Source organism: Talpa europaea (genome assembly GCF_964194135.1).
Source record: "Talpa europaea genome assembly, chromosome: 2".
In the NCBI taxonomy this organism is placed as follows: Eukaryota; Metazoa; Chordata; class Mammalia; order Eulipotyphla; family Talpidae; genus Talpa; species Talpa europaea.
This window is the reverse complement of record NC_140068.1, coordinates 77,939,000-77,954,182: the sequence shown is the minus strand read 5'-3', so window position 1 is coordinate 77,954,182 and position 15,183 is coordinate 77,939,000. Positions and strand designations below refer to the sequence as shown.

Below are 15,183 nucleotides of genomic sequence, written 5' to 3'. Positions count from 1 at the left end.
TGATGACTGTTCTAACCAATGTCTTGCCCATGGCACCACAACCACCTCAATCTACATCCCAATTGCAATCATGTTATTTAATGAACAAAACAGAACAATAAAATGGCAATCATTTATTAAAGAAAAACTGTACCAGGATCCATGCTAAGTATTTTTCATATTTTATTTCACTTAATCCCCTTGATAAACCAGTAAGGAAATCAATATTGTGTCAACGAAGAAAGATTCAGAGATATTCAGTATCATGCCAAAGATCAAATAGCTTAAAAGTAGCAATTTATCAGACTCCAGAGATGAAATTTCAACAGTTATAATTTTCTGCACAAACATAAGCAACTATAGAAACATGAACATAGCCTAAATTAGTGTTTCTCAGATGTTAATGTTGTGTACATTATTTTAAAAAGGTAATAATTTTATAATTAATACAAGTTAATACAAATTGTATGTGTGTGTGTTTACAGGAACAAACAGAAAAATGTCTTTAAAGAATTTACTGTGCTTTAGGAATTAAGCCAACAAATCTGCATGGGAGTCTGAGCAAATATAAATAAGTATCTGATTTGCAGACCAGTTACCAGGGCCAATAGGCTTTCTTGGATCCAGAGGGAGTTACTGACATTCAAAGCCATGTTCTTCAACAGGAAGCTTAGCATATCTCAGACTTGTAAAAAAAAGAGAGTCAGCAATACAATAGACACCTGAAGAGAAAAGTCTAGTAAAGTTAAGCCAATAGGTCACCTGCCAGATTGGCACCTATACTGGAGATGGATACTAGGGTTTTCTGAGGCTAACAAGTAACATTCCATTCATACAATTCACTAACCTCTAAGAAGGTAGTTTGACCACAAGGAGCTTACATTGAGCTTCACCACAGGGAGAGAATATGGCATCAGGACAATGCCAGCACCTGTTTCATCTGACATTGGGTATCTAATGATAACTACTTTCATTTAGTGATAAAAGCCTTCTGTCTGTATTATTCAGCCAATGGCCACTGACAAAGTTTTGAGCCCCCAAGTCTTGGAATTTACCAAGGGCAATAGAAAGAATAAGAGTTACCAAAGATATACTTCTTTGTCTGCCCTAAGTGACTAAGAGGAAGTATACATTTTTGTTTGTATGTGTTTACCTTATCACCATCTCTCCCTGGTTCTCCTTTATACCCAGGTAGTCCTCGAGCTCCCTAAATTAATCACAATGTAAAATATTGTTAATAATGATTTTTGGTAATTGGAAACTGTATTTCTAAAATGTATATTAAAAAATTACCTACTTGTATCCCTGGGGATCCTGGAACACCTGGTGATCCTGAGATTCCTTGATATCCCTAAAGACAAGTAGCAAGAAATAGTTATTATTTCATTATATTCAGAAATAGCAACCCTCATTTCAGGATTCACTCCTGTCTTCTTACACCCAAGACTCCACTCGTTGACAGTTTTAAAATGCTTAATAAGGAATTACTACCCTTCAGTCTTTAGGAATCTTTTAAAAGGTAGGAGAAAGGTCTTAAATATCTCTAGATTAATAAAAACATCCAGATATGCTTCAATTAAAAATGTTTGGGCATGGAAATACAGAGCCAGTGTTTACAGATTCTCAAGAAATGCTTGGCACACTACAAATATATTCAAGAGAAAAACACCTAAGACTGGAAGATTAATAAATGTAATACATTTTTAAAGTGCCAGATTAATGATAACCTTGGAAATAAACTAAACCTTGATAACGTTAATTCTTCAGAGTAAATCTGTAACAGCTTTTGGACAGCTCACTTCAGAAAGATGCTAATGTTAACACCAAGAATGTGGCTGTAACATGCTCCCCACTCCCCAAGCCCCAAAGGTTGTAATAACTGCTGAGACTGGGATCACTTCTGCCTCCACTGCTTCTTCACATCTCTTCATTAACTAGACCCCTGGTAAATGGCACAATTTTTCAGATAGGCAAAAAATTCTTCACTCAGTACATGGTAACTAAACTGCAATCAAGCTTGTAAGTTCTGAGCAGTTTTCTTAGTTTCCCAAGCTCAAAGTCAGGTTGACTTGATCACCTGGCACCTGACAGCACATTTAACTCTTCTGTAGGTTCCATCTTTTGACCATTCTATTCATACTTCAGCTTCCTCCTGTCTTACTGTTTGCATACAGCTTTCTGTTGTTAGGAGTATTGACACAGATATCTTTGTATCTTATCTTTATTCTTAAATTGAAAACATTCATTTCCATATTGCTATTTAAGGGTCTTTATATTCACCAGCTCACTTGTTATCACATTTTTAACCATAATTTTAGAAACACCAAAATCTGTTTTCTTATTCAAATTTTCAAATATTCCTTTTACTGTTCATTGTTGCTCTACTGACAACAACAATAATAATGTCTGTTTCAGAAAGATCAGTCGCAGATCATTGTTTTCCCCTTTAACAATTCTTTCATTTCTTGTTTTTTTTTTAAAATACGCTTAGTAACTTCCAGGATGATGATGATTTTCTATTATCACACTTCATCTTTTCCTTCAAACCCATTTATTTCTTCACATAAGTGAGGAACAGAAGATTAAGTATCTGGCCCAGTGTTGCAGAACTATTGAGTTGACAGGACAGTAATCTTATATCAGAAAATGCTTACTGGTGGATCAGATGTCCTATTATTGATGGCTCATCAGAAGGAAGTTGGTTTGCCAAACTACTTTTAAATTGCTTAGAATTTTGAGTGCCCAGAGGAAAAGAATTTTCATAGAATTCCTCAAAAGAAAGTTACCATGGAGATTGGCTATTTATCAAAATGATTGGTCATCTGAAAAGTTCACATTTACTGCATAATTTTTCTTTCACATTTTTTCAAAAGTTAAGCCAAATGTCATATCTGTGTTACTAGATTTTTAGAAAGTTAATCTTGTGGAAGATCAAAAGCTGCCACACTGTCTCTCCTCTTCAGAGAATTAATGTGATGCATTTGCTATACTGTATGCATCACATTTTATTGGATTAAAGCAACATAGAGATGGCCTGGACTGTGTTCCCAGCTCACCTCTGACTCATAATGTGACCTCAGGCAGAGTCATCAAATCCCCAAATCCTGAGAGGCAACAAAATGAGGTGGAAAGACAATGAATTTTGAAACTGGAAAAATCTGGGGGCTGAATCTTTGTTCCTCCCTTTACTTTCTGTGGGATTTCATTAGCCTCAATTTCTTACCATAAATCAGGATAATTCTTTTCACTTCTAAAAAGAAACAAAAGGAGTCACAGGTAAACTTGTCTGGTAGATGATACGAACTCAATAAATGTGAACCTCTTTCTTCTTCCGACTTAATGACAACTGTGCAAAACCATGAGAACACTTCTGTAGAATGTTATTCCGGTCTTTCCACAACCATCAGGATAACAGACACCGCTGATAGGATTTTAACCCTTTGAAACAGTCACACCAACCTAAAACTGAAGGTATTTATGGTCTCAGTGTTCTTACAGTAGCCTGTTTTTGCTGTCTTGCAACACAAAAGTAATAAATGCCTCCCACAATATGTGCATCAGGTTACTATTTTCTTTTTTAACTTACATGAAATGTATTCTTAAAAACTAGTTGTACAAAAAAAATTAATTATTTTAGAAGTTAGAGGAAGTATGCTTTGAAACAAAGTAAAACAAAACCAAAACCATAACCAAGCTGGGGGATCCCAGGGCAAATCACCAGGAGAAATTGGATGAAATTCACAAACACAATTTTGGACTTAAAGGTTAATGGGGAGAAACATTACAACACAGAATAATTTCCAAGAAGAGCAAGGAAAAAATAACAACATTAGTTGACTCAAGCAGGGCACATTATAACAAGAAAATGCCCTTAAATAGTAAAAATGATAAGGTTTTTCAAATAGCTAACTGGGTTTATTTTTCTAAATGTACATTTTTTTGCTTTTTTTTAATAGAAATGTAATGTTCACATGATTTTTATTTGTATTTTCAACAGTAATTTTGCCATTTTGCAATTAGCAGGTCCAAATAAATACCCACCCCACCCCCATCTCAAAGACTTTTGACAGTATTTAAGTCTTTTCCATGTTAACAGAAAGTCTCCTTGTAAATGAGTCATTTTTTAGGGAAAAAATATTCTCACTGCCAAATTGTAGGGTTGAATAATACAGAATCAACTAAACTTTCTTCCATGATTCATAGTTACAATGCTCCAGGAAAGATGTATAGCATTGAAATGGAAATTAAGGAAATTAAATCATGAAGTGTGCAAGGGTCACAAAATCTTCTGAGTCCATTTCTAATCATCCCATAAAATATTCTGCCAATCTAAATATATAGAATTTTTAGCTAGTAAGGAGGTTAAAGAAACTGGTTTCTTTTAAATAGTCTAAATGTAAGATGACAATAAAACCCAGAGAAATCATTCTGGATATTCTTTTTTATAGGTAAGAATGCAATTTAAAGTTTATCCTATTATGAAATTTTCTTCAAAGTTTTCCAAAATTCCAACAGATATTCCTAAGTATACAGCCAGGGTAACTAGGTAACCAAAATCAAGTATATACTTTAATGTCCACCGTGGATTCTTCTAGTAATAGGCAGCTCCGTACAATTAAACTTCAAGAGTAGTTATAAATCTGCACCTTTCCATATATCACTAATATGAAAACTGGTCTGTTTGCCACCTAATCCAACTATAACTGTTGATATGCTTTAACTGATACCTCAAATTAGTTTGTAAAGGGTCACGTATTAAATTATCTTAAAATATTAAATTTTGAAATATGTAAAATTATGCTGGAGCTGAACTCTAAGGGAGATGAAGAGTAGGCAATCAGGGAAAGCTCTCTGAAGAAACAAGCTCAAAGGAATACTAAAGAAAGCATAACATATAAGAGGAAGTCCTTCAGTGTGCCCTGCAGCATGATAGGATGAGGCATGGTCATAAAGATAAAAGAAAAGAACATTGGAAAGAATGCCATAAACAAGACTGGAGCATCAGGTTACAGGTACACGAACAACTTGTTGGTCATTCCTTTGGTCTTTTGTCCAAGTCATCACACAATTAGACTAAAGCTTTGAAAATTTCACTTGCTATAATGTGGATGAAAGCTTAAAGGAGAAAGGAAAAGGTTGAACACCAGGTTCCTGCTGGTGAAAGAAAATGGTGGGTAGAACCTGAGTCCATTGAAGGTATATTTCGTTTAACCTGACTGTGGCTTATAGAGAGAGGTGAGAAGTTTAGAGATGTGGAATGATGACATGTTCCTGGCTAATGTAGCAGGATGCTGGTGATATCCCTAGCAGAGAGGAACTCTGGAGAAAAATATTGTGAAACTGATTGCAAATATGAAGTAGGAAGAATATTTCAAATATATTTTTTATGAACTAATGTAAATATGTTATATTTGACAATGAGAAACTGTATGCTTCAGTAGGGAAAAAAATAAAAATGCTCTTCCAAATAAAGGAAACTACATTTACTATAAATGAAATTTAATCTAAATCTAATCTTACCTCCCTTAGGTAGATATAGACGGATAATAAATTCAAAGCAATATTATTTAGTTTCCTATAATAATTTGCCTTTGCGCATGGAAGAAAAACATTGCTGACCTATGACAAATAATGTCTACAGATATCACTCAGTTCTTAGAGTCACAAAATTATTTACATGTAGGTAAGTTGTCTCATTCTCTGAGTAACGTTATACTTAAAGGTATACTATAGGTCTATCCAAAGGAGACTGAGCAAATTTCTTAAATAATTGATACCATTTTTAGTAACTGTTACATCACAACCTAAATCTCTGGTACTTACACTTTATATTCATAGGGAGGCAACTAATAGTTATCTTCATTCCCTCTTTTGTAATCTGATAAATAAATGGTTTTCCACAATACCACCATCTTATATTATTTGCTTTTTTTATTATTTTGGATTTATCATTGGTCTCTTCCCAGTGGAATATGAACTTCAAAATTGCAAGTTTTTGTTCATTGTTAAATTTCCTTAGCCTAGAAGAGCTCCAGGAAAAAAAATATATGCCAAAGACATATTGGGCATATGAATAAAAGAATGAATAAACAAGCACACAGACATATAAGTATAAATTAAGCCAAACTAGTCACTTTTACTGAGGGCTTTTAAAATAATGGCAGAAGCACCTTGCATTCATGCAGATTATAGTCAAAGAAAGACAACATAAGCATGAAATTATCTTTAAACTCATATATGCTAGATGTGTCACAATTCTTTTAATAATTTAAATAAATATACAAATAATATTAATACATATAATATTGTCTATGCACTTATTACCATTATTTTACATAATAAGTATAACATAAAATATAAGAAACCTATTTCAAAGACACATAAGTTAAATCTGGAAAGACCCATAATATGAGATTTACATGAGAGGAACATTGCAGAAAAATAAATGAGTCAGATAAATGTTATCTAGGAAAGCTTTGTGGAAGAGATTTTTTAAATAACATTGCTTACAGAAAAGGAAGTAAAATGCCCAAGCTTACGATAGTTCATTCATGGTATATGATCCACATTTTAGTTTTATCAGTGAAACTCTCATGAGGATAGACGTGTGTTTGTGTGTGTGTGTGTGTGTGTGTGTTCAATGGTAGTGGAATACTGTGAGACAATAAATCTTTCTGCTAAGTAATCCTGACTGAGGTGAAGTGAGAGTTGAGGTAGACACTATTCTCTCTAGAAGGATATTTCCTACACTTATAATTAAGTTGCCCTTTGTGATTCTTTTTCCCAAGCCTAAGTAATAGTCACTCCTTTGGCTTGTATCCTAATGTATCCCATTTTCCAGGTCTTTAATCTTCATGGCACTCAGCTACAAATTCCCCACAGCTCTTAAACTGTTGAGTTCACAATTGGTACCATATTCAGTTAAGAGCCTGAAAAGAGAAAGGCATAAAAATATTGTCTCGTGGGTCCTATTGTACTATTACTAATTATTCATCCCCTGTCAAGCTTATTCTGCAAACCTATCTTCTAGTTTTCCTTCATTTCCTCCTGTTTTCAATCATCATTCTTGAGTATTTGAAAACAGCATTCATTTTTGGATTATACCTTAACTTCGGTAAATCCTGCTCCATATGCTAAATTCTGAGGACTTACTCTCTCCCAGTTACTCTCTTTTGAATGAATTCCAGAACTTCCATGTCCCTAATGTGTAGTATCCTAACCCAAATGCAACACTCCAAAAACAGGACTGTCATCTTTCTTAATATAGCTATCATATATTTTCTAACAATGCCAAAAATTGCATCAGTCTTTTAAACAGTCCCATTAAATATATTACTCCCATTTTCACCAAAGTTAAATGACATCTCCCAAACAAGTAAGAGTTATACATTTATACTAGTTGGATTTCACTACATAAGAACAGCCATTCTCTAAGTGTGGCAGATCTTTAATAATTTCATGTCACCCCAAATATTAAAATAAAATATAAAAATGAAATCAAAGATTAAAAATTCTTCAAAAACAAAATAAAGTAATAAATGTATGCTAGAGTTTATAGTGCTCAAAAAAGACTGAAAGAAATAAGTGAAACATTTGAATGTAGAAAATTTTATATTTCTAAAAAGTAAAAACATGCAAACAGCTAGAAGAAATAATCACAACATATATATCAAATAACATGAAAATTCTAATCAAAAAGAATACATGCCCTGCTGTGTTTACTGCAGCACTATTCACATTAGCCAAGATATAGAAACAATCTTAGTACCCATTGATTGATGAGTGGAAAAGGCTGTGTTATATTACACAATGGGAGACTAGTCAGCTATAAAAAAATGAAATCTTGCCATTTGTGATAATATGGAGTGACCTTGAGAGGATTTTATTAAGTAAAATGGAAAAGAAAGACCTTGTGATTCCATTAATACGTGGAAGATACAGAAAGAAAACAAACAAAACAAAACAACAAATCAAAAGAAAAATATACTCTTCAATTCCGACAAAATACTGTGTAGATTCCAGAATGGAAAAAGTTGGGGAGTTGAGGGGCCAACAGGATGGTGCTGTAGGGTAACCAGAATTTGGTGGTGGGTTTGGTATGGTATATATATTTGCTGAGGTATGAAAATGTATTCCTGAAACTTCTACAGTGCTGTAAATCAGTATTTTCTCACTTAAAAAATTATCTTAATGTATAAAAAATTCTAATGGATAGGTATGTAAAATACCACATCTCTTAAATGGGCAAAGAACAAAAAGCAGATGTTCCCAGAAGGGAAAACATCCTGAATCTGAGATTTTTATATTCAACTACACACATGAAATTTCTACTTGGACATTTAATGTAAAAATTGAATATAACCAAAACCAATTCCTTATTCCTCTTGCCCAATTTTATCTACTCCAAATTTTCACATTTCATCACAAAAATTTCTTCACTTCATATCAAACACAGATCCAGTACATCAGCAAATCCTGGCAGCTCTAACTTGCAAACATCCCCAGAATGGAAGCAGTTCTCACCACTTCACCACTGCCATCCTGACGCTAGCTGCCATCACTAAGCTCCTGAGTTAAAGGACCTTCTCATACATCTCCCTGCATTTGCCCTCATCATCCCAAAACCTATTCTCAATTCAGAAGTCAGAGTAAACTCCTTTAAAAACAAGTTTTAGTACACCATTCCTTTACTCAAGGCCCTCCACTGGCTTCTGAACTCACTCCAATGGAAAGCTAAAGTCATCATAATCATTTAATGGACTCTGCAATCTCCCTTTGATTTTCCCTCCTACCCAACTTTACCTACCACTAATCTTTGCCAACCCTTTTTTCTTTATACTTGTAATTTGATAAAGTCATATACTTTCAAATTCCCCAGCTGCACTGAGTACCATTCTTGTAGGTTTTCCCCCTCTGTAGAAAGCTGGCCCCATTCTCGATTCTCTAAACCAGTAAGGGCACATGTAGAAGGGCAGGGACTAAGGGACCACTATGTCACTGAGTGAGACCACCACCCATTTCACTGTTTGTCTATTGAGAGCAGTATACAGTCTTCCTCAACCACTTCTTAAGGCTCAACTCCTCTCTCAGCAAATATGACCACCTTCTCAGCAAATATGAAACCTTAAAAACTCAGAAGGGGTTGTGCTATGTGTAATAAACTAGAGGGAGAAACACAAATACCGAATGATGTCACTCGTGGAATATAGAGGAACAGAACAAAGGAACTGATAGAACTAGCCAAAACAAAATCTAGAAATGACTGCAGAATTGAATCCATTAGAGGAGAAGGGGTGTGGGAACAAAGAAAGAGTGGGCCCAAGGTATAAGATAAATGGATATGGGTGCTCTGGGGTAGGTGGTGTGTGGTGATGTATACCTCAGGAGGTGTATAAACCTATATAAACCTCACAAGTATAAACCTATTACTCTGAATCATATACAGTGATGTAAACCAATGTTTCCTCAAATAAAAAAAAATGAAAAAAATATTTTTTAAACTTTAAAAATAATCAGTATTGAAGAGAATCTGGGCTTCATCTGGCACCATCTTATTTTCCAGATAAAGCAACTGAGGCTCAAAAAAGCAAAGCAACTTTTAAAAGCAAAGCAGAGTGCAAAATTACCCTGAGATCTCTTCAGAACCAGCTAGGACTTTGGTTTCAGTTAACTACTTTAACTACATGAAGAATAATTAGTAAGAATAATTTTCTCTATGTTCACCCATGTTATTGCCAATAGCAAGATTTCATCTTTACTTTTTTTTTAAAGAATTATTTATACAAGCACTGGGGTACAGGCCAGAGGCGCAGGACAGTGAGAGAATCCACCAGAGACAGATCAGGAAGCAGAACAGGCAGAAGGACCGAAATAGACTGCTGAGGGGAGCAGCGGGCAAGACAGGAGAGGTTTCTCGAGCCATGAGGGAATCTCCCTGGGCGGGAATCGAACCAGCACTGTGGAGGCTGTGGACAGCTTCACAGCACTGTGCTCAACCCTCTGCGCCACTGGGGAGGCCAAAAATTTCATCCTTTTTCATGGTTGATTATGCTTATTGAAATAAGCCATATAGAGAAAGACAAATGCTGTAAGACTTTACTCATATTTGGCATATAGAAAAAACAAAACAGAAAATGAAATAAATCAAATAAAAATAAACTTTTGGACTATAAGACCAATTAGTGGTTACCAGAAAGGAAGGAGGGATGATTGGGTAAATTGGGACAAAGGGGACAATTAAATGGTGAGGTTAGAAATCAACTTTGATGGTGAACTTAATATGGTTTGTAAATACACTGACTCTCAATGGTGCACTGAGATTTTTCAGTGATGCACACCTCAGATTTTTATACTGTTATAATGTATTATTACTTCAGCTAAACTTTTAGAAAGAATATTTAGTAATGACAGTAAATAGGCTGAAATGAGCAGTATAAAAATGCAAACAACTACAAAGTCATAAACTAGTCCTAGTATATGTTTCCACATAAGACCTTTTTTTAAAAAGGGTCAATTTTATATCATTATACTGTCTTTAAGGGTTGTACTACTCTGAATAGCCTATCAGGATCTTTAAGTATTTACTCAGCCTCTGTCTTTATAATCCCTTTTTAAAATGATAAAGTAGTAATATGCTCTGACACTGTGCTGATAGATGTTTAACTGATAGAGAAACGAGAAAGGAGTGGAAGGATTTGAAAATAACTCTTTAATTTTGGTTGAAGGCATTTTCCTTATGAAAATTAGTATTTCTCCAGAGTGGAATAATTTCCTATTTAAAGCTTCAGTTGACTTGGCCTGGTTATAATGTGAAAGAGATTCAAATTGCTTATTGAGGGGGATTGCACAGAACCAAATCCAAACAAAGCAGAATTCCCTTCAAATTGTTCCATCCAAGTTTCCTTAGTCCAGATGGCTTCAATCACCAGCCAGAGGCCCCGCCCACACCTTCCCACTCCCGCTGTGTGCTTGCCTTGGCTGCACACTAATGACCCTCAGCTGTTCTGGCTCCCAGGCCAGCTCGCCCTGCCTGCCTGACCACCCAACCTCCTATCTTCTGCAGAGAGAAAGAAATGGGGGTTGGTGGGGTATTTAAGAAAAAAGTCATGCTTTGGGTAAACGGAATTTGGGTTAGTGTATGGGTTTCCCATTGCTGCTGAAACAAATTACCCCAAACATAGTGGCTTAAGAAAATACACACTTACTCTCTTATAGTCCTGGAGACCAGAAGTCTGAAATGGGTTTCAGAATGAAACTCAAGGTATTAGAAGAACTGCACTCCTTCTGGAAGGTCTCATGGGGATTCTATGTTTCCTCTTTTCCAGCTCCCAGAGGTTGCCTAGATTCTTTGGTTTATGACCACATCACTCTGATCTCAGCTTCCATCATTGCATCTCCTTCTCTAGCTCTGAAATTTCTGCCTACCTCTGGTGGCGATTATATTTGGTCAACCAGGTAAGCCAGGATAATATTCCCATCTCAGGATTCTAAATCCAATCATATGTGCAAAGTGCCTTTTGCCTTGCAAGGTAACTGTAGGGTAAGGAAAAATGTCAGGCTTTTCTGCCCTCCCGCTATCAGGATAGATGATGGATCCTTGTGGTCCTGAATGCATGCCTGATGGGGGGGCACCTGGGGTAGGGTGTGGGCATAGGTAGATGGGATTCACCTGGGCTAAGACTGTGCTTTTTAAGGTCGGCGTCATGGGGACGCCAGCAGAAGCCAAGAAGCCGAGAGAGAAGCAAGAGCAGCAGAAGCCGAAAAAAGGCGGAGAGATAGAGTGAAGACTTGGGAGGCCTGCCAGCCTCCCGGCCCCCAGCACCCCTGCCTGCTGTGTACCTGGTAACCCCAATAAAAGACCTGCAAAAAACCACTGAGGACTCTGACTCCTCCTTTACCCGGTCTGCTGGATCAGAAAACCTGCACTGTGGTCCTTCCTGCCCCCTACAGTAACACTCACAAATCTTGTAGATTAGCATGTGGATGTTATCTACCACAGTTGGTTTGTACTTTCTTTAATGTTTTTATAACGATACTGTGTATAGCTATACATAAAATTATACACACATTCATGAAAACACATATATACATATTGGATGAGATGAGACAGTAAGTCTAGTATGGTTTAAATAAGATGCATAGAGTAATGTCCGTGATTATTACAGCAAGCTAAATAAAATTAATTTCCAGTGCTTCACTTTAAAAAGCAAAAAAAAAAAAAAAAGTAAGCTAGAGCTGATGGCCTTCGTAAAATCTGTTTACTTCTCATATCTGAACACCACACAGGACTTTTCCCCAGTGAAAAAATGAAAGTTTAAATAATTTAGCAGCACTGTCATTATAAGGTAGTTAACAGATGACAGCTGTCCCTGCTTTGGAGGTGGGAAGATGCTGCAGCTGCCAGTACACACTGAGAAATCCCCAAGGAAGGGGCCTCCAGGCAGAGGGCTCACCTTGATAAAACTCCTCTTACCCACTGTGATCAAGGCGGAACTCACATAGGCCCTCAGGGCAGTATCTTTGGTAGATTAAGGGGCTGCAGTCAGTGAGGGAATACAGCAAAGTCCCATGATACTTCAAACTGAAGTTGATGGGTTATAAGGGAAGTCACAAGGTAATGTCGGCACATAACAAGAACAGTTAAGGATAAAGGCAAAAGAGGAGATGTTAGGTTTGGAATCTATTCTTTTCATTCAATTTAAACAAGGCAATCTGATAATAATTTTCTCATCCTTTTTTCTTACAAATATACCACCTAAATGTTTCTGTACTTGCTGGCCTGAGACTATGCCATATAACTTTTAATTGTCCTTACTGTCAGAGACCAAACTCTGGAAACAATGTCTGGAAACAATGTTCTCCCACCTGCTAAGATTTTTCTTTCAGCAAATATCTTATATCTCCCAAATCACCAATTGTCCTCCTCTGACTCATTTTCATCATTAAAAAAGAAGCTACAATATCCCCACCTTCCAATCCTCCCCCACACTTCTCCATTTCTCTGTGCTCCATTATATCCTACAGAGGAAACATCTACATTCACTGTCATTGTCTTCTCTCCCACTTTCACAAACCTATTTCAACCAACTTTTATATTTACCCTCCTTAACACCTCAATGACATCCCTACACCAAATCCAACTATCTAGGTACAGACCTCATTTTTAAAAAACCTCATAACACAATGACACACTCTGACCACGCCTTCTAGAAATACTTTCTTCACTTGGCTTTGGGGAATCAAGACTCTCTTCATTTAGCTCCTACTTCTCTAATCATTCTTTCCCAATTTCTACCCTCACTTCACCCTCTGTAAGAGAGTCCTAAGCTGAATCCCTTCTTATCTCCCTACTTAGTCCCTTAAATGATATCATCCACTTTGGTGTGGTTTTGGTTACACCTACATGCAAAAGAGTCCCTACTATGTGTTTTCATTCTCAAACATATTCCTGACCTGAAGATTTTTATATCCAACCTCTTAGGTGACACCTCCAACATGTCCAAAAATGCATTCTTGATTTTTCATACAAAAACTTAAATTTTCCCAGTTTGCCCAGCTCAGTAAGTGGTACCCAGAAATCATCCAGTTTTCAAGCTAAGATTCTCTGAGTATCCCTTAACTTTTTCTCTCATGCTTCATGTATAATTTGCAAGTAAATCCGGTCCACTTTACACTGAAAAATAATCCAGAAACTGATTATTTCTCCTCTGTTTAACCACATCACCCTAGCTCCAAGCCAATCTTCACTCTTAGAATCTTGAAATAACCTTCTATGTGGTCTCCTTACCAGCCCCCCCAAAAAAACCCCAACTCTCCATTTAATATTAACATTTATCTTTCAAGAAAGTAAGGCAGATCAAGTTACTTCCTTTCTCAAAATTTACAAATGGGTTGCTATCATTCCTAGAATGAAATCCACTGGATCAGCTGAGCACATTATTCCAGTCACCCACGGCCCTCAGCTCACTGATGCTCCAGTTATCACCATTTTGTTACCAATTCAGACTCTTTTGAGGATCTCTCTCTAGAAAGGCTCAACTGCGCATCTGACTTCTTCCTGTGCAAAGCTCCTATGAAAGGCCAGAGCATAACACTTCTTCTTCAATAGTTGGCTGTGTTAAAGTTATCAGCAAATCTCTCTCGGGGACCTGAAAAGATCCTCTTCTATCCTAATGGTTGTGATACTGATATGGTTCTTTTGTTCCTTGAATATTATTGACCCATAAAATAAACTTACCCACTGCTATATAGAAAGAGCTAATAGCTCATGTTAAAGAAAAATTATTTTCATCATAATAAAAAATGTAATAACTTTTTTGATGACATTTTCTTTTAACATTCAAATGCTAATTCCTAATGTCTATGATGGTTATAAATAAGTTGATAGGGGACTAATCTGTAAATATTTGCCTAAAGTGCTGTAAAGTAGGTTTGTTTCACATTTCCATAAGTCATAAATGACCTTTAAGTTCTCTTGAACCCTATACCATGAAAATTATTAATTTTTTAGTATTTTAAGTACATACCAATGCATGTATTTTTAGGGAAATAGTAACACCTTTAAAAAGATTTTTAACCTGAAAACTTCCACTAAAGGGAAAAGATTAAAAGATGTCTGAACTCAGCTATTCACTGATAATGAGAACTCAACTCACATTTTAAATGTAGCATTAAATGTAGCACTTTCAAAGTAAGACACCCAAAAAGCAACCATAACACTGATCTATTGACAGAGTGACTTAGCATTTCCCTCAGCTGGACTAAAGGTTTTGCTTTCTTCAGTATATGGAGTGAACACAGTCCCCCACAAATTATGCAGTCAAGGGATTTGGGGAAAACAAGGGATTACCTTATAGGGAGTGCAATGGATTAAGCCTTGCGCTGAGAAAAGGCATTCATAAAGATGGCATCTACCCTTTCAGGTAAGTACTGGCTAACTTTAGACAGGCTTCTTCCTGACTCTAGCTTCTGACCTCTTTTCTTAGAAAATTTACTTCAGAAAACTAGTAATTATAAATTCTTTTCTACCCAGTTGAGATACAAATAATTTTATAAGCTTCTTGCCAGCTTTATAACCCAGATAAGTCTTTCTCAAGGACTTGGGAGCCATCCCTTAGAAATGCAATCATTAGCAAAAACAGATCGGCTAATCAGAGAAAAAAACATTGCTAAACTCTGGAAAATTTCAATTTGCTCCATTCCATC

The 15,183-nt window shown here is 36.1% G+C and overlaps 1 protein-coding gene across 2 annotated transcripts in view; it reads right to left on the bottom strand.

Moving 5' to 3' along the window:
• The window catches only part of COL21A1 (collagen type XXI alpha 1 chain), a gene marked incomplete at both ends in the record, with an annotated part of 87,871 nt that overhangs the window by 54,961 nt on the left and 17,727 nt on the right, over window positions 1-15,183 (bottom strand). For both annotated transcript variants that reach the window (XM_084257451.1, XM_084257450.1), the window contains 2 exons: window positions 1,133-1,186; window positions 1,277-1,330. In XM_084257451.1, coding sequence (XP_084113577.1) covers window positions 1,133-1,186; window positions 1,277-1,330 — 108 coding nt within the window. The remainder of the gene's footprint in view (window positions 1-1,132; window positions 1,187-1,276; window positions 1,331-15,183) is intronic.